Below are 19,258 nucleotides of genomic sequence, written 5' to 3'. Positions count from 1 at the left end.
GCTATCTAAGGATGGTACTATAGAACGCCACCTCAAGGTAGGCCTAGTGGCGCCATCTCTTGGTCAGGCCGGAAACTTATCAATCCACCCTCGTATTATTAAGCTTTATACTTAAACGTAGTTTTCTTTCGGCTCTTGCCTTTCTCAAAGTTCGAGACCGATATTTTATGTATAAAAAAAGTTCGAACGTTCAAAAAATGTTGAGGTTCAGAAAAAAGATGAAATAATTTTCAGTGAAGTTCCTACCAAAATGCAGTACCTAAACGTACTTTATTGTACTCTAATATATTTACCAAAGTTTCAGCTCGATATTTTATTTACAAAAAAAGTTCTTGGTTTCAAAAAAACATTCAGTGAACGGAAAAAGTGAGGTCGGTAATATAGGTATTTAGCTGTGTCACATGCCCTTAAGATAAATATTAATTTTCGTAACGTTTTTGTAGTCGTGCCTTTTCGTAATTTTTCATAGAAAAATATAATACATGGAAAAAGGGACAAACAAGACTGTAGTCTTACAATGGTTTAATATCAAACGAATTTGGTAATTTTTTTGGAATTTCGCTCTTGCATTATAAAATTTAATCTTAACTTCAACATCTCAAAAAGCTGCTATCGGATTTTACATCAGTAATGGTATTTAATAACAAAAATTATAAGTAATTCCATAATTCACAAGAATATTAATTAGTGTTAATGTTCATATTAATAGTAAATAACAACTTATAAGTAATAACTTACAATTAAAAATACTACAATATTATACTAGCCTCACTCAGAAGCAGAAAAATACCAATAAACTCCTTGCACTTAACCTTTACCACATAACCAGATTCATGACATTGATAGCTTCCAAACTTTCGTATGCTTTTACATGTTTTTCGGTGTAAAAAGTTTAGGATTGAATAAAATATGACACCATATCCACTATAGTGATCGACGGAAGTGCATTCACATTTTAACAAAAATATTTATCTTTCAGAGCATACGGATACAAAATTTCGATTTTTTCCATTTTGTATATGTCGGGTCTCCATAACTGCTGATACGTTTGCCAAATATTCTGCATTTTGAAAAGATAAAAAAAAACAATTCTAAAATCCTCTAGTAACACGTACAAACTATAGGGGTATACCGGTACTGTCATTCCCCCGAAGGTTCTGCCATCTTATATACTTATGGTTTAATGAAAATGCTCTTTAGATTCGTAAGACGAAATGAGCGCACAAGGTCCAACCCTGGAGCATGGTCATGCAGTGGTCGTTTGGGAATGGGAAAATCGCCAAAGACGTTGGAGACCTTACAGTCCTGCCGTTTCGCAGCATCTCGAAAGAGCACATTACAAGAAACTTACTAGAGTCTTCCTCAGCGACGCGGATCCCAGCCTCGATAGGTTTGCATCACTTGTCTTGAACTGTTAGCTTAGAATCTTTCAAATATTAATGTTTATTTTGGTATATAATATATAAACAGCGAGTGCATAGCCAATGCTCCCTCGTTGTGGAGAACCGTCGCATGGGAGGAAGAGGTGGGAGAGCCCGCGCGAGCAGTTAAATGTCTATGACTGATTAGCGGACAGAACTGAGTAGAATGAAAAGAAAAGACGACAACTGATACTTTGTCATTAATCAATGCAAATAAAGGATGGCGGCTGGACCAGGAAATGACAATGAATTTATTTTTTAACGGGGACTTCAAAAATGTTGTAGAAAATTTTTTTTTCAACTTTTATTTCAGCCCTGTTTTAAATAATTAGCTAAATTATTCTTTCTTTTCAATTATGATACCGTTAAAGAATTTTAAAATAAGGTTTTAAAGGTTTTAAAAATTAGAAAAGTTTTGAAATTTATGGTTAAGGATAAAAAACATTTTTAGTCTGTCAAATGAGAATATAAATTAATTAATGATTTTACATTCTCATCCTAATGAGAAGGTATTGGTTTTATGTAAAATTTCACTTTGTCGGTTTTCATAAAATCTCCACGTTTTGAGACCCACTGAGTAAAAAAAAAAACGATTTTTACGAAGGTGTTTGTCTGTCTGTAGTCTGTATTCTGTAGGCACGATAACTTTCGTAAAATTCATCAGATTTGATTCTGCTTTGGCACACTTTTTCAAAATCTAAAAAGAAAGAACAAGCTTTTTTAATTTGGTCAAAAAGTTGACAATTCCAAATTTGATCGTACCACAAATTTTTGGAACCACATTTTTTTAAGATTTCAAAATTCTATGAACGGTTATTCATAGTACTCAGAAACTCAAACAATTTATCCTCATGACTTTTTTCTGTAAAAAGAAAATGATCAGAGTTAGAGCATTTTCAAAATCCAAAAAAAATAAACTAATATTAACATTTTAAGCCAAACAACGTATGATATGAAAAAAATTCAACAGAAGAAAAACGTTCCTTTTTGAAAGCCCTACAAGACAATGATAACAGCTTTTTTAATTTGGTCGAAAATTGAAAATTCCAAATTTGATCGTACCACAAATTTTGAAACCACATTTTTTCAAGATTTCAAAATTCTATGTACGGTTCATAGTATTCGGAAACTCAAAAATTTATCCCTATGACTTTTTTCTATAAAAAGAAAATTATCAGAATTACAGCATTTTCAAAATCCAAAAAAACAAACTAAATTGAACATTTTAAGCCAAATAACGCATGATATGAAAAAAAAAATCAAGAGAAGAAAAACGTTGATTTTTGAAAGACCTACAAGATTATCATAACAACTTTTCTCATTTGTTCGAAAAGTTGAACATTTTAAATTTGATCTTACCAGAAGTAATGAAAAATCCAAAAATTCTATTTTTTTTGTTAAACTATGCAAGATACGCAATAAATGAATAAGTTAAAATTGCGCGCCATGGAAAGACCTACAAATTTGTAATGAATCGCTTTGCGACAGGACGCGTAGTATTTGATTATAGTCGTAAAAAACAACATTAAAAATTAAAAAATTAAAAAATTTGTGACTAACGACACAAGCTACGAAAAAAATGAGACGAAACTTGTTTATCCATACCTATGCAGATGCGCAGTCGTTTTTATTTAATCGTAAAAAACAATAGCAAAAATAAAAAAATTATAAAAACAAGGAAATAAGAGCTAGTATGATCTATATTTATTGAAATGATACATTTTTCAGCGCAGAATTACATAAAAAATGTATTATATTTGATATACAAGTGTTGTGTATAATGTAGAAAAGTTGGCATGTTGAAAAAAATGGAGTGCGAAGCACGAGCTACGTGATGAGAATGTGTTCGTTAAAGCAGAAAGAGCTTTAACAAAAGACAGTTCAAAATCAAATAATTACATTTTTCGGTCTATTGACCTTTGATTTCAAAAGATCTGTGTACAAATGCGGGAGAAGTGCAAAGACCGAGCGCAGAGTGCAATTGCTATCAGTCGCGTTCTGAAGGTGCGCTTAAATTCTCGAGCTAAGCTCTTTTAACGAAGAGAATTGACAATCACAAAATTACAGAGGTGGATGTTTTGAATCTTAATTTTGAAAGGTTTACGCAAGAATGTGCGGAAATACCATATAAAGACTGAGCGCTTAGCGCGAGGTAAATATATAATCGAGCGCGAGATAAATGTACAATCGAGCGCGATGCGCGAGAACCAGCAGTCGCGCGCCCTAGGGGCGCTCAAACTCGCGAGCCGTGCGCGGAGCGTGCCACGACCATGTGTCCGCGTAGCGGGCAGATTTTTTATAATTGAATTGTACTTTCAGTATTAAAAAGTAAATAATAATTGGGTTTTCAAGATGATTCGGAATTATTTCAAAGTTTTAGAATTTCCGGATTTTAAATTAAAAAATTAAACTGTTTAACTTTGAAAGTCTTATTAGTTAGACAAATGCAAACACCCTAATGAAACTTTATAAACTATTTTTAATTTTTAAATAACTTCAAAATAATGCTTTTGTTACATTCCAAATATGGTTTCAGTTTAAATATTCCATTTTTAAACCATTCAATTTGAAACCAAATCCGGTTATTCATACCAAAATTTCGTTGCAAATAGCCGATAGCCTAATTTAAAACAAAATATAGATTTTTGCAGATTTTGGAAAAAAATTTAGTTTTAAGAATTGTGAAGGGCTTTAAAAGAATAAAAAACATTTCCTTTAGATTTCTAGGAAAATTAAAAAGGATTTTTATTTTGAAAAATTAATTTGAAGGGATATTTAAAAAGATTCAGACGTTTACCAAATTTTCAAAAATAAATGGGAGATTTTAAGAAAATTTTGTTAACTTAGCAAAATAAAAAAAAATGTTAGAAAAAATTAAAATCATTTTTAAAGATATTGAGAAGTTCTGAAAAATGTCAAAATGTTTCTAGCTTAAAACTGCGTGAAAACTATATCATTTTGAACATTTTAAAATTCATTGATTGATTCTTAAATTTAGAGGATTGGAATTGATAACGTGGAATTAATATTTTTGGAACTGAAAACAACGTATCATGTGTTACTCTATTTTCTTTTCATTCTACTCAGTGCTATCCGCTAATCACTTTCAGAGCTAATCAACTGCTCGCGCGGGCTCTCCCACTATTTCCCACCACGCAACGGTTCTCTGCAACGAGGAAGCCTAAGTTAAGCTCGATGTGGAACTTCAGACTCTGGATTTGTGCTATGCAAAAAATGCAGGCACTTTTTTTTACAAAAAACGTGTAGTAATGCTGGCTTCACGTGACTGGTATTTGGAACTCGGAAACTATTAGTGATATCAAGTTCTGCTTTGCGCAGAAATTTAGTGCTAATTACGTGCTAATATACTCTGCAGAAACTAAATTTTGTGCCCGATCTTTTTTATTAAAAACATGTACTAATGGTAGCTTCAGGTGACTGGAATACGAAACTTGGAACCTATTAGTCGTGCAAGTTCTGCTTTGCGCAGAAATTTAGTGCCAATTGACCCTCTGTCTGGTCCAGCGTATCCCCACATTGTAATATACACCACGTGAGCACCTCACCGATACAAAGTACATGAGTGTTAGTGCAAGAATTTAAGGATCCTGTCTATTAAAAAAGTGCATGGGCTCTCTGAATAATATTTTTTCTAAATAAGAAATAAATTATTAATAAAAAGTATTAAAAATGAAGTATCGGTATTAAAGTTGAAGAATATCTCACAAATTTTCTTAAAATTGGGTGAAAAGTGACAGATTTGTGATACGAAAACTATAATATAGAACATAACCTCAAAAACAAATGTCAAGTTGAACAAAATACATTTGAGATTTCGAAATGTTGAAAATTTATTTAATTTACAGTTCAATTAAGGTGACTATGTACATTCAAGCATTTTTTTCAAGATTTCGTGCAATTTTTGTGCCTAAAAGACATTTTGCATTTTGTAATTTAATAGCAGGAAGAAGTTATGTTTTCGTAACAGGTAAGGAAGAAAATAATACAGCAAATTTAAAACTTGATAATTTTTTATTTTTACCCTTTTTAAATTATTTAGGCTATTATTTTGTATCAAAATACCGTAGTGGAATAAACGGGAAGGTTTCGGAAACTAAAAGCTGTCCCATGAACCTTTCCGATTTCTTTCCGAATGTTCCACTCTTCGAACTTTTTTCCGATCATTTCCGAACGTCGTGGAATGTTTCCGATTTCTTTCCGGATTTCGCCGAATATTTCCGATTTATTTACGAATGACTACCCACTTTACTCTTTTCGAATGTATCCAATTTCTTTCCGAATCAAAAAAATAAATATATTTTCGTTATAATAATTTATTTTTATCTTCCAAGCCTTTTAAATCGCAGAGATCGTATTCATTCCTGTTGAATCCAGCAAAGAGAGTTCCTAAAAATTTAGAAACAGGGAAATTCATAACTCAAAAAGCCTTTTTGACTTTCGTACATCACGTAAATTATTGCTGCACATTATAACATCTAAATATTCCAAATTTCGAATATTTCATTGGCTCAAGTCTCATTTGTAATCACTAAAATAAGTCCTTGATAAAATTCCTTCTTTGTATGGTAAAAATAATACACTATAAAATATAAATTACACTGAGCTTGACTAAATGATGAAAAGCCAAAAGAAGCGTAACTTTGATCGATTTCCATATCCACCATAAAAACAAGGTTTATTGAAGAAGCAACTGAGCACAATGAGCACAATTATCGCTTGGGCACTCACTTACTCGCTTTCAGTGGTGCGATCGATAGTAAGCATTCGATTGCACTAATACTCGACTGAACCAAAAGAATTAAATGTCATTGCATGTTTAAAAAAATGTCGTTAGCGAATATCAACCTCTGCCAATGATAATAATGATTCTTGTAAACCTCACCAAAAAATATAACCATATTTAATTGCTTTGTTTCAAATGATGTTTGGTTCAAAAAAATCAAATAAACAGTGGGACATGCAGGAAACAATTTGAAAATTATAGTTAATTTGATTAATTTGTTGAAAATTCAGCAATTTTGTTATCAAGTCATTCTTTTTGGTTGAAAGTTCAACTGTGTTGTTGAAAACTCTTTTTTTCTTGTGTTTAAAAATACATATATTTAGGTGAATTTTGCATCATTTTGGTTAAAAATCATAACTGTTTTTTTTGAAAATTAATCTGTTTCATCTTTTTTTAAAATTAAAAATACGACAAATTATAGTTAAAAGTGAAACTCCGAGCTTCACATACCAGAATCACCTGAAGCCAGCGTTACTACACATTTTGGTAAAAAAAAGTGCCTGCATTTTTTGCATAGAACAAATCCAGAGCACTTAATTAGTACTAAATTCCTGCGCAAAGGAGAATTTGATACCGCTAATAGTTTTCGAGTTTCGCATGCCGGAGTTGAGGCTTCAGCCGAAGCTAGCATTACTACATGTTTTTGACCTAAATTACGCACAACATTTTTTTCTGCAGCATAAATTAGAACTAAATTATGGCACAGTGCCCATATCGATATGATATTGTTGTAAAAATGGACGTAAAAATGACTTGTCTCAGTCATCATGTCATCGTGAAGAACTGTTGAATGCTTGGGATAAGGCTTGCGTTTCTGTTACAAAAGATGAATGGCAACAGATTTTTAGTGATTGATTTGTTCGCATGCAAAAATGTATAAACTCTGATGGCATGTATTTTGAAAAATGTTAATAAATACTAATTTCGCTTTGCAAGACTTATGGAGCACCCTACGTACGAGGATAAAGGGCAAGGGGTGATCGATATTTTATGTAGTTGGGGAACTCACTTAATGCGAATCCCAGCCTCAGTCTTTTGCGATAAGTGCGATAAATGCATTGCAATGAATCTAGGGTAACTAAATAATCAGCGCCACTGTGGCCATTGATCATCATTTGTGACATTTTTGACTTAAGTGCAAGGGGGCTTGCCAAGGCTAATGTCATCGATGTTGAAATTTTCTGAAGAAATGCCGCATTGGCAATCTCTGCTTCGCGGGCACATTCTCATGATGGGCTACGCGCGTGGCTGGCTTCGCTCGAAATTTTGGGCGCCTAGGGTGCGCGTCTGTCAAATCTCGCGCTTCGTGCTCGGATATTTATTCTTTGCATTTGAAATGCTTGAATGAGACTTTATCAAAAAGATCTTCTTTAGATCGCAGTATTTATATGCGTCTTCATATACTTAATTATCTATTTAATTAAGTGTACTTGAAGATTAAATTGCTCAAAGCTCTGTAGGCTTTGAGGGACACATTCTCATCGTGGTACTCGCCCTGTGCGCTCAGTTTCTAACATACATTGGACCTTAAAATAAATAAAATAGTAAAATCCTTGTTTCAGACATTTTTCTCTATCTCGCGTTGCTATGCTAATAATAGGATTTTGGTTTTCATATCATTTTTATGGGTAAAGCAAAATGTTAACAATGCATATCATGTTACACCTACTGAGCCCATCTACATGCGTCATCCTTCTTCCCTCACGATGATCAGTCGTATACTCAAAACTTTGAAGTTCCATCACCCATCTAAATATCATAGCGTTAATATCAAACTATGATATGGACTTTCTAATTTAGTCGTGCTCTTTGAAAAATAAAAGATCGGATGAAACTTCTAATCTTTTTTTCGTTGCATTAGAATAGCACCAAATCCATGAGAGCTCGCGTCACAATGCCAGGTTTTAATTCTTGAATCTCGCTTCTGACTTTCTCTAATTACGCCATTAGCGCCTCGTTTTCTTTTCTCGAAGCTTGTAGATCGTTCTCCACAGGGCTGCCGTCACCAGAAGCATTTTTTCCTGCAAGATAATTCACCCACGTATCCTCTGTATCATTTTCGTATATACGAGCCATCAATTCTGGTTTTTTACCGGATGTAGTTAAATTTAACCATCGTAGAACGTCTTTCAGTTCAACAACAGTCAACTCATCAAGAGTCGCCACCATATTGTCACATTCACTGGTAATACTGTTTCTCAAATATTGCACAAAACAATAAGTTTCACAATTAAAGGGTGCACCTTATCACTGGAGCTTTTATCTACAATAGGTCTGACCGTAGGCACAAAGCTGGAAAGCCACCACACAAAAAACACTCGCATAATCCGTTGCGCGTTCGTCAAGTTCAAATTCGAGAGCGTCTTAACACAAAGTTTTCGGACATTTTCAATTTTCTCGAATCAATTTAATAAACGCGACCGGTACCATCCCACTTCTGAGACTGTAATGTCAAGGATGGGAGCTTGGATGGTAATTTAACGAACAATTTAGAAGCAACACATTAAAAAAGTATCAGCATTTATTAACAGATTAAAATAAAAAGGAATTAATATACAGTAGTGCTTGCTTTCACGGTTGGCAAAGCTCTGCTCTCTGTGCTCGCCGATAACTTGACATTGAGATCTCACTCTCTCTCTCTCTCTCTCTCTCTAGCTTTTGGCAAATTTATATATAACTCGCAATCGTTCATAATACTGGTTCCTTATCAAATTGGAAAGGACCTCGTCATTCATACACGCACACAAACACACACACACATATTCAGTACTACACTCAAACGCTTAATTACTTTACAATACGGACATTCATAGTATTCAAAAAGACGAATTTCTCCTAATTACTTTTTTAGATAAAACCAAAAATTACCAGAGTTATAGAATTTAAAAAATTTCAAAAACCATACGAAAATGTACATTTTGAGCCAAATAACGCACGATATGAAAAAAAGTCAAGAGAAGAAAACTAATACAACGCTGTCAATTGCGAAAGTCTTTGTCACTGAGATTAGGAATATAATTTGGAAGTTAAAAAGCAGTAAGGCTGCTGTGTAGACCGTATATGTAACCTTTTAAATCGTAAATTCGCAAATTCAGTCTTCGAAAAAACAGCAGAAGTTGAAATTAACTGTTGAATCATAAAAGTTTTTTAAAAAGAATGCGTATTTTTTTTAACGAACCAGTGAAACTGCGTGTGTTTTAATACCAATGCATATTATGAATTGTGATAATATACATTTATGGAAATGATATACAATTTGAGGGACAAACTCGAGTGCGAAACACGAGATAGGTGATGAGAATGTGTTCGTTAAAGCCGAAAGAGCTTTAACAAAAGATGATTCACAATCACCAAATCACTGTTGTCAATGCTTTGATCTTTTGTTTTAAAAAGTCTGTGCAAAAGTATGGGGAATATACAATGACCGAGCGCGTAGCGAGAGTTAAATACATCGAGCGCGAAGCGTGAGGTGAATATATTATCAAGCGCGAGCTATTCATCCAAAAAAGATTACATATTTTTTATTAATTACTTTTTGATAGTATTCGTGTTTTTTCTTTGAATCGTGAAAAATATTTCAAAACAAATGAAGTTTTTATAAAGACAACACAGGGTATCTCGTTTTTGGGTGAACAACTGTTGTCTATCTATTTATTTTTCGCACTATTTGCGTCGTTTTTCGAAAATTTTTTAAAATGTTGTTTTGGACGATTAAAACAAAAACAACGCGCGCTATCAAAAAAGAGATTAATAAAAAATTTGTACATCTTTTTCAAATGCACAATTTTAGTTTATTTATTTTTTTTCGTATCTTGCATATTTTCGATTTTTCAAAAAAATTAACAAATATGTTATGAGAATCTTCTTCTTTATTCGTAATGTGCCTACTAAGGGTTTAGATGACTTTCATTCTTTACAATCTTTCCAACCATATCTTTTTTATAACATCTCATACTTACTATTTACAGCTTTTTAAAAATATATAAAATCTTATATTTATATAATTATTTCTGTTTCCTACTATAGCAAAATTTAGGAGGTATTAGCGAACAAGTGAGCGAACGATCGAAAACGAGTGTGCAAGTGAGAGAGAGAATGCAACCGCAACTTAGTTTACCTATGCTATTACATAATTATTACTTACAAATCTTTACGCTTCTAATCTAAGCGACTTCCGTTTCCTTTTTCTTTTACTTCTTTTGTACCTCCATTTTGCCATTTTTTCCACATGAATTCTTTCATTATTTCTCATTCGCTCTTCTAGAAACCCTCCAAATCGTTTATCTATTCTTCCTCTAATCCATCCTCCACTGAATGTTCATCACATTCTCTTTTCAGCTTCCTTTATCTTCCATTCCTCTCCTACATCCTTCCCAAACATGCTCCCATGATTCTTCCTTCCAATCGCATATTCTGCACTTTCTGTTCTCTTTTTTTCCCAATACATCCCCTCCTTTACCTCGTTTCCCAATCTAAATCTTGCTATTCTCGCCCACCTTCTCTCTCCCCATCCCCCTCCTAAATACTTTTCCTCGCTTTTTGCCAATTCTTCATTGTTTACTCCAGTCCCGTTTTCTATATCTCTAGCATTAAAGAAGTCCCTCCTTTCTTCTTGCCATCTCGTTAATTCTGTCATCTTCGTTCTTCTTTTTTCTACCTCTATCAAACACTTTCTCGCTAACTCCCCTTCCTTTTCTTCCCTAAGCTTCTTCTCAAATTTTCACGCCCCCTTTCCCGCTCTAGTACTTAATTCATCACTTTGCGCTTATTCTCTCACCGTATATCCTAGCGCCCTTCAGTCTACCCGTAGTGTCCACCTTATATACCTTTCTTGTAAACTCTCAATATCTTTCCTTTCTTTCCATCCCCAAATCTCTGCTCCATAACCTAATACCGGCCATACCAGCGTATCAAATAACCACATTCTCCTTCTCAAAAAATTTTTTAACCATATTTTTCCTATTCCCCTATGAGCTGTATGATCTCCATTCGTTTGCAAAATATATCCAAAATATTTTAACTCCTTACTTCCTCTAACTTTATTCCCTTCCATTCTTTCTTCCCAATTCTTTTCTATACCTCATTACATTTGTCTTTTCTACATTTAAATTCAACTTTTTTCCATCTAAGGATTTCTCTAATGGTGAAATTAAGCCCACCACCCCGTCTTCATCCTCTGTCATCAAAACTATCGTCTGCGTATGCCAGTCTATATATCTCTTCCTTCCCTATCCTAACTCCCCCCCTCCCCAACCTTTTCTCCTCTTTTCTTCTTCCAAGTCTGATATTGATATAATAAATAAAAGTGGGCTTAGAGGACATCCTTGCCTCACTTAACTCACCAACCAGAAACTATCTCCTACTTGCTCTCCTACCTTTACCTTGCTTATTGTCTCTAAAAATCTCTCCTTTGTATTTCTTTGCTATTGGTATCACTACTCCTTCTTTCCATAACTCTGGCCACCCTTCTCCTCTCCATACTTTATTACACATTACCGACGCCCATTCCTTTAGTTCCGTCTGTCAATATTTCGAAAACTTCATTTGGGATCTCATCTGTACCAGGTGCCTTTTCGTCTTTCATTATTCCTAACACCTTGAATATTTCTTCCCTGGTTATATCATCTTCCTTATCTCTTTCTCTACCATATTTTCCTGCTTTGCTAACGTTTCTCTCTACTCCTCCCAGCAAATCGAAAAAATATTGTTTCCGTTCTACCATTTCAATATCCTGGTTTAATCTTGTTCTTCTTTTTCTCTTTCTATTTACTACCTTCAAACCTTTTATTCTCTTCCCCTTTTTTTTATCACAAAACGGAGTTTCCTTCTTTTTTCTCCCTTATTCTTCTCCACCACTTTTTTCTTTTCTCCATTTTCTTAATTCCTTTCTAACCTCCTTCTTTTTTTCTTCACAATCCTCATCACATCCACTTCTATTCTCCCCCTATACTAACTTCATTTTTGCTTGTGCACTCAAATCCTCTTTTTTTCTATGATTTTGTCCATCTCGTCCATATTTCCCTCCTATTTTGATATTTCTGCCCTTTTCTCTTAACTTCTCTTTTCCTTGCCTTGACCAATCCCCTTTTTCTGTTCTTTTTACATTTGCTTCGTTTTTGTCCATATTGCTATTATTTTTTCCTCCCTCTAATTTCAATGTTAAGGGAAAGTGATCCGAATTAATAAAATCTCCTACCTCTAGTTGAGGTAACAGGAATTGTCGATGCTAAGTTATTCATTGCAAGTGTGTAGAAGAGTTTGATTGTGAGATTGACAAGGGGGTAAATATATTTATGAGGATTGAGACAAATTTGTGTGGAAGTTGAGGTAAGGTTAGTTTGAGACTTGTGACAGAGTGGGAGGACTGGGTTGATTGAGTTGGTAGTAGCAGGGTGGTGTAGAGACGGAGAAAGGTAAGACAGGTATCAGAACACGAGGATAGATAGAGACAGGGAAGAATAGAAGGCGGGAGCGTTTGAATTGGATCCATGGATTGCGAATCAAATAATATCGAGGAAAAAACGGATTTAGAGCAGTTTCTAGTATGCCCAAAGGAGAGATAAAAGAAAGGAAGGCAAGGGGAAAGTTCAGGAAAACGTTGGAAAAGGAGAGAGGGTTGAGAAGAGAAGCAGTGAAGAGAAGGAAGATATCGGTTTAAGCTTAAAATATTCAAAAATGTTTAGATCGCCGTCGGAAAAGCATAGTTTCTATATTGCTATTACTTTTTTCTCCCTATAATGTCACGATTAAGGGAGAGTATTAAAAAGAAGTAATATATTAATAATAATATAGAATTAAAAAGTGAAAATAATAGGTATAATAATTAGGAGCATATTTATTCAAGATACAAAAAATATTTTGCAGACATATACATTTTTTTGAATTGCAAATGTTATTCAATTAAAGATAAATTATGTTTCCTGATTTTTCAGTTTGACATTTTCGATTAATTAATTTATATATCTTTACATATCTTTCAAAATATATATTCGACACATCAGCTGACTACCCTGTGAGTTATAATTACCACTTTATCACGTGTTTCTTTGTAAAGTTGAGGTTAATGTTTGTTCAGCGAGTGAAGTGCTTATAATGTTTTTTAATATTTAAGAAATAAATCTCAATAATATTATAATCCCGTTTTCATTTATTCTCGACCGTGTTTCTGTGAATTTTTGTACATAAGATAATAGAATGACATAAGCTGCAAATTGTTGGAGAAAAGCAGAATAAATATTTAAAATGTATCTAAATATAAAAATATTTAAACAAAAAAGTTTTCTCATCCCTTGGAATATTACTTCTAGTCACATTTAGTATGTATTATATTGCTTACTTGAAATACTAATAAAAATCATTGACCATGGGGAAATGTCGTTGCTTAATTATAACATGTTTTTTGGCAAATGTTTGTTAAAAGCATTGAGGTAAAAACTGAAGCTATTTGTGAATACCGCTTTCATTAGTTTGTACCGTGTTTCTGAATTTTAAAAACATTTTAAACTGCTTTACTGCACTCTGCAGTGGAGACGTTGATTTTCTTTTTACCCCTGCTCGAAAGTTCCAATTGTAAGTTAGATTTAGAAACGTGGATGTTGGAAAATAATTTGAAAAAAGATTAACTCTATATAACTCCGTGGATATAAAATTGTGATTGATTCAACGTTCCTTCTGTCGCGTCTTCAATTGTCCCGACATTCACCACAAAAAAATTCAGCCGTTGTTTTATGTCTTATTTATCTCATTTTTTGAACATCTTTGAATTGACGAACAACCCCTTTTACCTCGCGACTGTCCCCGGAAAGGTCCACTTTAGTGATAAGTGTATTGTTAATAATAAGAAAAATAGTGACAGAATCGTTACCTAATAATTTTCTAAAATAGCCTCGGGTCTCCGACTATAAGATTATTTGTATTTTCTAATTGACCGCTATAGCGAGTACGGCGCCTAATCCGAACGCTGCTTTATTGATCACTCACGAACTACAGATAATTTTTTAAAAGACAAGTTGCAGTCTTGCCAATCGCGAGAGCAAATTCCTCTTTTATTTTCAGTAAATTTATTCAATTGGATTTTATTTACAATTCTTTTTCCGAGCTCAATTCCTTTGCCCTCTGTTAAATTTGCAATGAGAAGCATAATCTCTGACACTACTTTTAGTTCTTTTAATTCTATTATTATATTTGGATCCAGCGACCTATAATTAAATTCTTTACGGATAAAGCTTTACAACTAAAATTGAATGTAGGTTTGAAATTCATAGGTAACTGACTCATAGTGATGTAGAAACAACTAAATATTGCTCAGTAGTTGTATTCGCTCCTTCTTCCTGGTGAATTTTTTTGTTTCGCAGAGGCCATTGAATCGAAGTAAATGTCCACCTCTTCGGATTATTATTTGTTCATTAATTTATTATCAATTTAAATACTACCTTAAATGTCCCGAAAAGTCTATTATTAATTATATTTCTGTACTAACTTCAAGTTATAATTAATTTTATTCCAGATATTACATCAATTTAAAAACAAAAACGCAATGCAGCGAAGAAGGTGACGATACACATCAAGTCCGGCGGAAATTCTACCTTCCTGGCTCACCAGCAGGAAAAGGTGCAAAATGGGAATGGGCAGGAGATACTGACGATTGGCATACATATGACATGGAAGTGCAATGCCTTATAGAGGAGGCCTGGGCTAGGGTAATTATCAAGAAATTATTATTCGTAGTATCTAAGTTTCAATACTATGGCCATCTTACTAGATTATTTTCTTGGCTCGTAATTAATTTTAGGTTTAGGAGTTCTTGGCGAGAACGGATTCCGATTCTATCTTTATCTGCTAAGTTTTTGCGCTGATCACAAGTTTTGCATCAAAAGCTCAGAAAAAGCACGTGTAATGTTTAAAAGATAAGTGCACTTTTTTAAAGTTTCACCAATTGTACAATGACTTGAATAATTCTGCGATGTAATACAGGCAGTGTTTTGTTATTTTAAAGTTTATTCAATAATGTTAAAAAATATTATTTCAGCAATTGTACAATTAGTGAAAATATAAAAATTACACTTATGTTTCAAGCATTAGACGTGTTTTTTTCTGGGCTTTTAATGCAAAATTTGTAATCACCACAATAAGTTAGCTTGAATTAAAAAAAAAGACATCTCGACATGTCCATTCTTTCATGAGATATTTCCAATTGCTACATTTTGTACGCGTGAATTCAATTTCAGCATCAGCATCTACCAGGCCGAAGCAGCTTCCCCCACTCCACCGTCATACACTGCGACCGACCTTGGTCGTAAATAAATCGCTATTATAAACAGTATTTACGCAACTGATTTTTATGACAATTTTATTACAATCAGTATCACTATTTAGTTAATAATATTTACCAATTTCATCTTTGTATTTCGGAAAGTGCGACTGCAATAATTTGTATACAAAAATTACCCCCCCCCCCCCCCCCCCCCCCCCCCCCCCCAATTAACGTACAGAAAATATTTTAATACTACATTCATGTACAAATTGTAAGTTTCGAATGACTGTAACCCCGATTCTTTAGGATAAAAATTATAGAAGTAATTCCATTTGTTTACGAGACAAAAACATACTGTTCTTTTGCAGCCATTTTTAACGTACTTAATAGTCAAAAATCAATTAGCGACTAAGCGTACGTGACATTATAACTCTTTAGGATTAAAATTGATCCAAATTTGTCCGGCTTTGCGACCGACTAGTCAGCCCCATCGAAGCAACAGTACCTTTTTTTAATACGAAATAGCTTTTCTCAAAAACAATTTATTATTTTGAGCTCAAATTTTGCATATACTTTCAGCTCAAGAAAACAAAACATTTTCAGAAACTTTCATAGATGTGCATACACTTTTCGCAAAATAACTAGATTTTGCAAAACGGCTATTTTTTCCGGTTTTTATTACGTTTGGAGGGCACAAATCAAAAAATCTTAATGCGCGATCTACAAAATTAAAGATCCTGTTAACGCCTTCTATTAATAATTCCCTTTTTCGCAAATCAATACCTTGATCGCAATCTCTCAAAACACGATTACGCCAACTTTAAACATTGCTCAATTCGCTCTTACCACATATTTTTTCCTGCAAACATGTAAGCCTTCATCCCAGGCATGAATACTACATGATGGCATACCTCGTTTTCATGCTAAAATTTTATAGTAAAAAAATCCCTTATTCCTTGGACTATCGTGTCATGAGGACACGAAGCAACCTAAGGATGACAGATTTTTCCATCCATCTTGCAAGTGCCTTGGCATATCAGATTACTAGTATAATTCGCTCCTCGAAGTCTTGGAGAACAATGTCAGGCCTCGAGTATCTGTACTTGAATTAAGCCCTGATGATATGAGAAAAGCAAAAGTTTTCGCTTTCCAAAAGAACTGTTTCTCTACATATCTGTAAAAGTTTCCGTAAATTTTCTTGTCAAATAGTTGTTGGCGGAATTTGTTAACTTCCGCGGTTTTGTGAAGGAATGCTCCTTTGCCTATCATCTCGTGGTTCCTAACCATTTTTATGAGAGGATCTCTGTCATTTGAAACGATGTAAGTTGTACTTAGAATAATTCGATTATGAAGACACTGGGGATTCAGAAGATACCGTCCGCCTTAATGGCGTGAGGTGTATAATCGTGGAACAGATGAATTAGTATGCAAACTTATGAATATGCACGATCTTACGTGTGGTGATATCAAGGTCCGCAAGCTTGTTCTTCGTTCATTGAACTAACCTAAATGAGTAGAGTAGAACCGGGACGGTAAGCATGTTAGTCGCAGATACCTTGTCTGTCGAAGAAGATGCTTGTATCTGCTTCGGAGATGTATTTGCTATACTGATGTTACTTCTTGAATGTATAGGTCTCTCCAGTGTCAAGGTGTCTAATAACAGTTATATGCACATTGTACAAGCTTAGGGTCCCCTGGAATCCCAGTAATCTCTTCTTGCTTCAGATGAAGCTTGGAACACTTGTCCAATTCAAAGTCCATACAAATCTCTCCTGATAGACCGTGGGCCCACAACGTAAATGGCAACTTGATACGGATAAGGCCAATTTTCACATGAGACGTTTGGCTAATGATGAGGAACGTAAAAATGGGTGCCTTACAGTTCGGAGTGGATGCGTTTAGCGGTGGCGACCTACCAAAGGTATCAATTTTGAATTTTGACTAACGTGACTCGGATAAGGTGGGAAATTGGTGTACATGAATGGGATTATATTAGAAATATCATCTTCGCATTGTCAGACACTTAACTGGATGCAAAAGTGTTGTCAGGCGACTTCAAAGTCGCCGGAAATTCAGCTCAAATTTCTTAAAATTGATTTTACAGATAAAAGTTTCAAAAAAAGTTGGCCCACTCCCAGAGATGCATATTTTCCTTATTATATCATTTTTTGATCAAATTGATACGTTTGGGGAACACATCGATTAAAGAAACACCATAACAATAAAAAGCCGTTTTTCTTTACAAGTTATTTTTTCGAAAATTTCATGAAGAGAAAAGATACTCCTTTACGGGTATACTCACACATTAATAAGAAACTTTTTATCCAAATGGTAAAATTGTTATGGTATTTCTTTAATCGATGTTTTCTCCAAATGTATCAATTTTATCAAAAAATGATATAATAATGAAAATATGCCTCTCTGGGAGTGGGCCAACTTTGGTTTGAAACTCTTTCCTGTAAAATCAATTTCATGGAATTTCACCTGAATTTCCGGCGACTTCAAAGCCGCCTGACAACACTTTTGCATCCAGGTAAGTGCTTGACAATGCGCAGGTGCTATTTCTAATAAATCCCTTACATGTACACCAATTTTCGACCTTATCCGAGTCACGTTAGTTAACATTGAAAATTGACACCTTTGCCTTATCCGTATCACAGATAATCAAGCTTTCCAACAGGCATGATAAGTCTATGAGAGATTGAATCGTAAGCCTTTCGGTAGTCAATCCAGGCCATTGACAGCACGCGCAGATCGGTTGCTGCTTCTTTGCATACGCACCTGTCAATTAGCAACCTCTCTCGGTAGCTTTCTACACCTTCATTCGAGACACGTTGTTCATATATCTGTCTCTACACAGGCTCAATTCCTCGAACAATCCTGTTGTTTAGCGACAGCTATAAAGGTCTTATACAGTGTTTTCAAACAAGTTACTGGACTTTAGTTCTTTGGGTTGGATAATAGGGTGGTCCAAAAATTCATGGCAAAATTTTTCCGCATGCTAGAGGGAAATGACCCTCCCCCCCATTTTATTCGAAATCCGAAAAAAGAAACTCCCTCATTTGTTTCCGACTTTAAATATGAGTTAAATATACAGACCAGATGTTGGTATGTTGAAGTAAACTTCTTACGTCAGATGTTCTTGATACCATCTGGTCCTGCAGCGGAAAAGTTCTTAGTACTCCTAAGTGTTCTTTAGCTCTTCGGCAGTGATTGAAGGACATACCTTCTCAGGTGTTATAATGTTGACGCAAAACTGCTGTAAGCGTATGGTATTATCAGTATCTTCTTTAATCTCCAGTGTTCTCGGGATCTATTATACCTCTCTAAAGAGGATAAAGAGGCGCGCTGGGTCAGCAAGAAACTGTTGATTCTCCCAGATCCATCCCTCCCTCTTTTGTATTCTCCAATACAAACTTGCGCCAGATTACACCCGTATTTTGTCAACTATATGCTGCTTGATTATCAGCAGCTTTGACTTTTTCAGTGTGTGATCGAAGATTCTCAGTTTTTTTGCGAACTTTCGGTCAAATTCGCTATAACTTCGGGGAATAATTTTTGGTGTAATGCTGATCAAAATTGTTTATGGACACAACGCCCAATAATCAAGTGTTTAGTATGAGAAGCTCCGGAAAGTAGTAGAGTATGTTATTCTTATGCTTGTGGTGACCGACACCTACAAGTTCGAGTATATACTTCTTTCTTCATAACTGTTCTAGCATATGTGTGTGAATGTGTATGAATAAGAAAAATAATACGTGTGTGTAAGAGGGGGGGGGG

At 34.4% G+C, this 19,258-nt stretch overlaps 1 protein-coding gene across 4 annotated transcripts in view; it reads left to right on the top strand.

The window, feature by feature from the left end:
- The window catches only part of LOC117173977 (protein deltex), a 130,996-nt gene that overhangs the window by 5,088 nt on the left and 106,650 nt on the right, over positions 1-19,258 (top strand). For all 4 annotated transcript variants that reach the window (XM_033362735.1, XM_033362683.1, XM_033362823.1 and 1 more), the window contains exons 2-3: positions 1,201-1,390; positions 14,732-14,924. In XM_033362735.1, the coding sequence (XP_033218626.1) occupies positions 1,215-1,390; positions 14,732-14,924 (369 nt within the window). In that variant the 5' untranslated portion in view covers positions 1,201-1,214. The remainder of the gene's footprint in view (positions 1-1,200; positions 1,391-14,731; positions 14,925-19,258) is intronic.

This window comes from Belonocnema kinseyi, chromosome 1, assembly GCF_010883055.1.
Source record: "Belonocnema kinseyi isolate 2016_QV_RU_SX_M_011 chromosome 1, B_treatae_v1, whole genome shotgun sequence".
Classification (NCBI taxonomy): domain Eukaryota; kingdom Metazoa; phylum Arthropoda; class Insecta; order Hymenoptera; family Cynipidae; genus Belonocnema; species Belonocnema kinseyi.
Note: the sequence above shows the minus strand (reverse complement) of the source record. Positions and strands in the feature narration are given on the sequence as shown.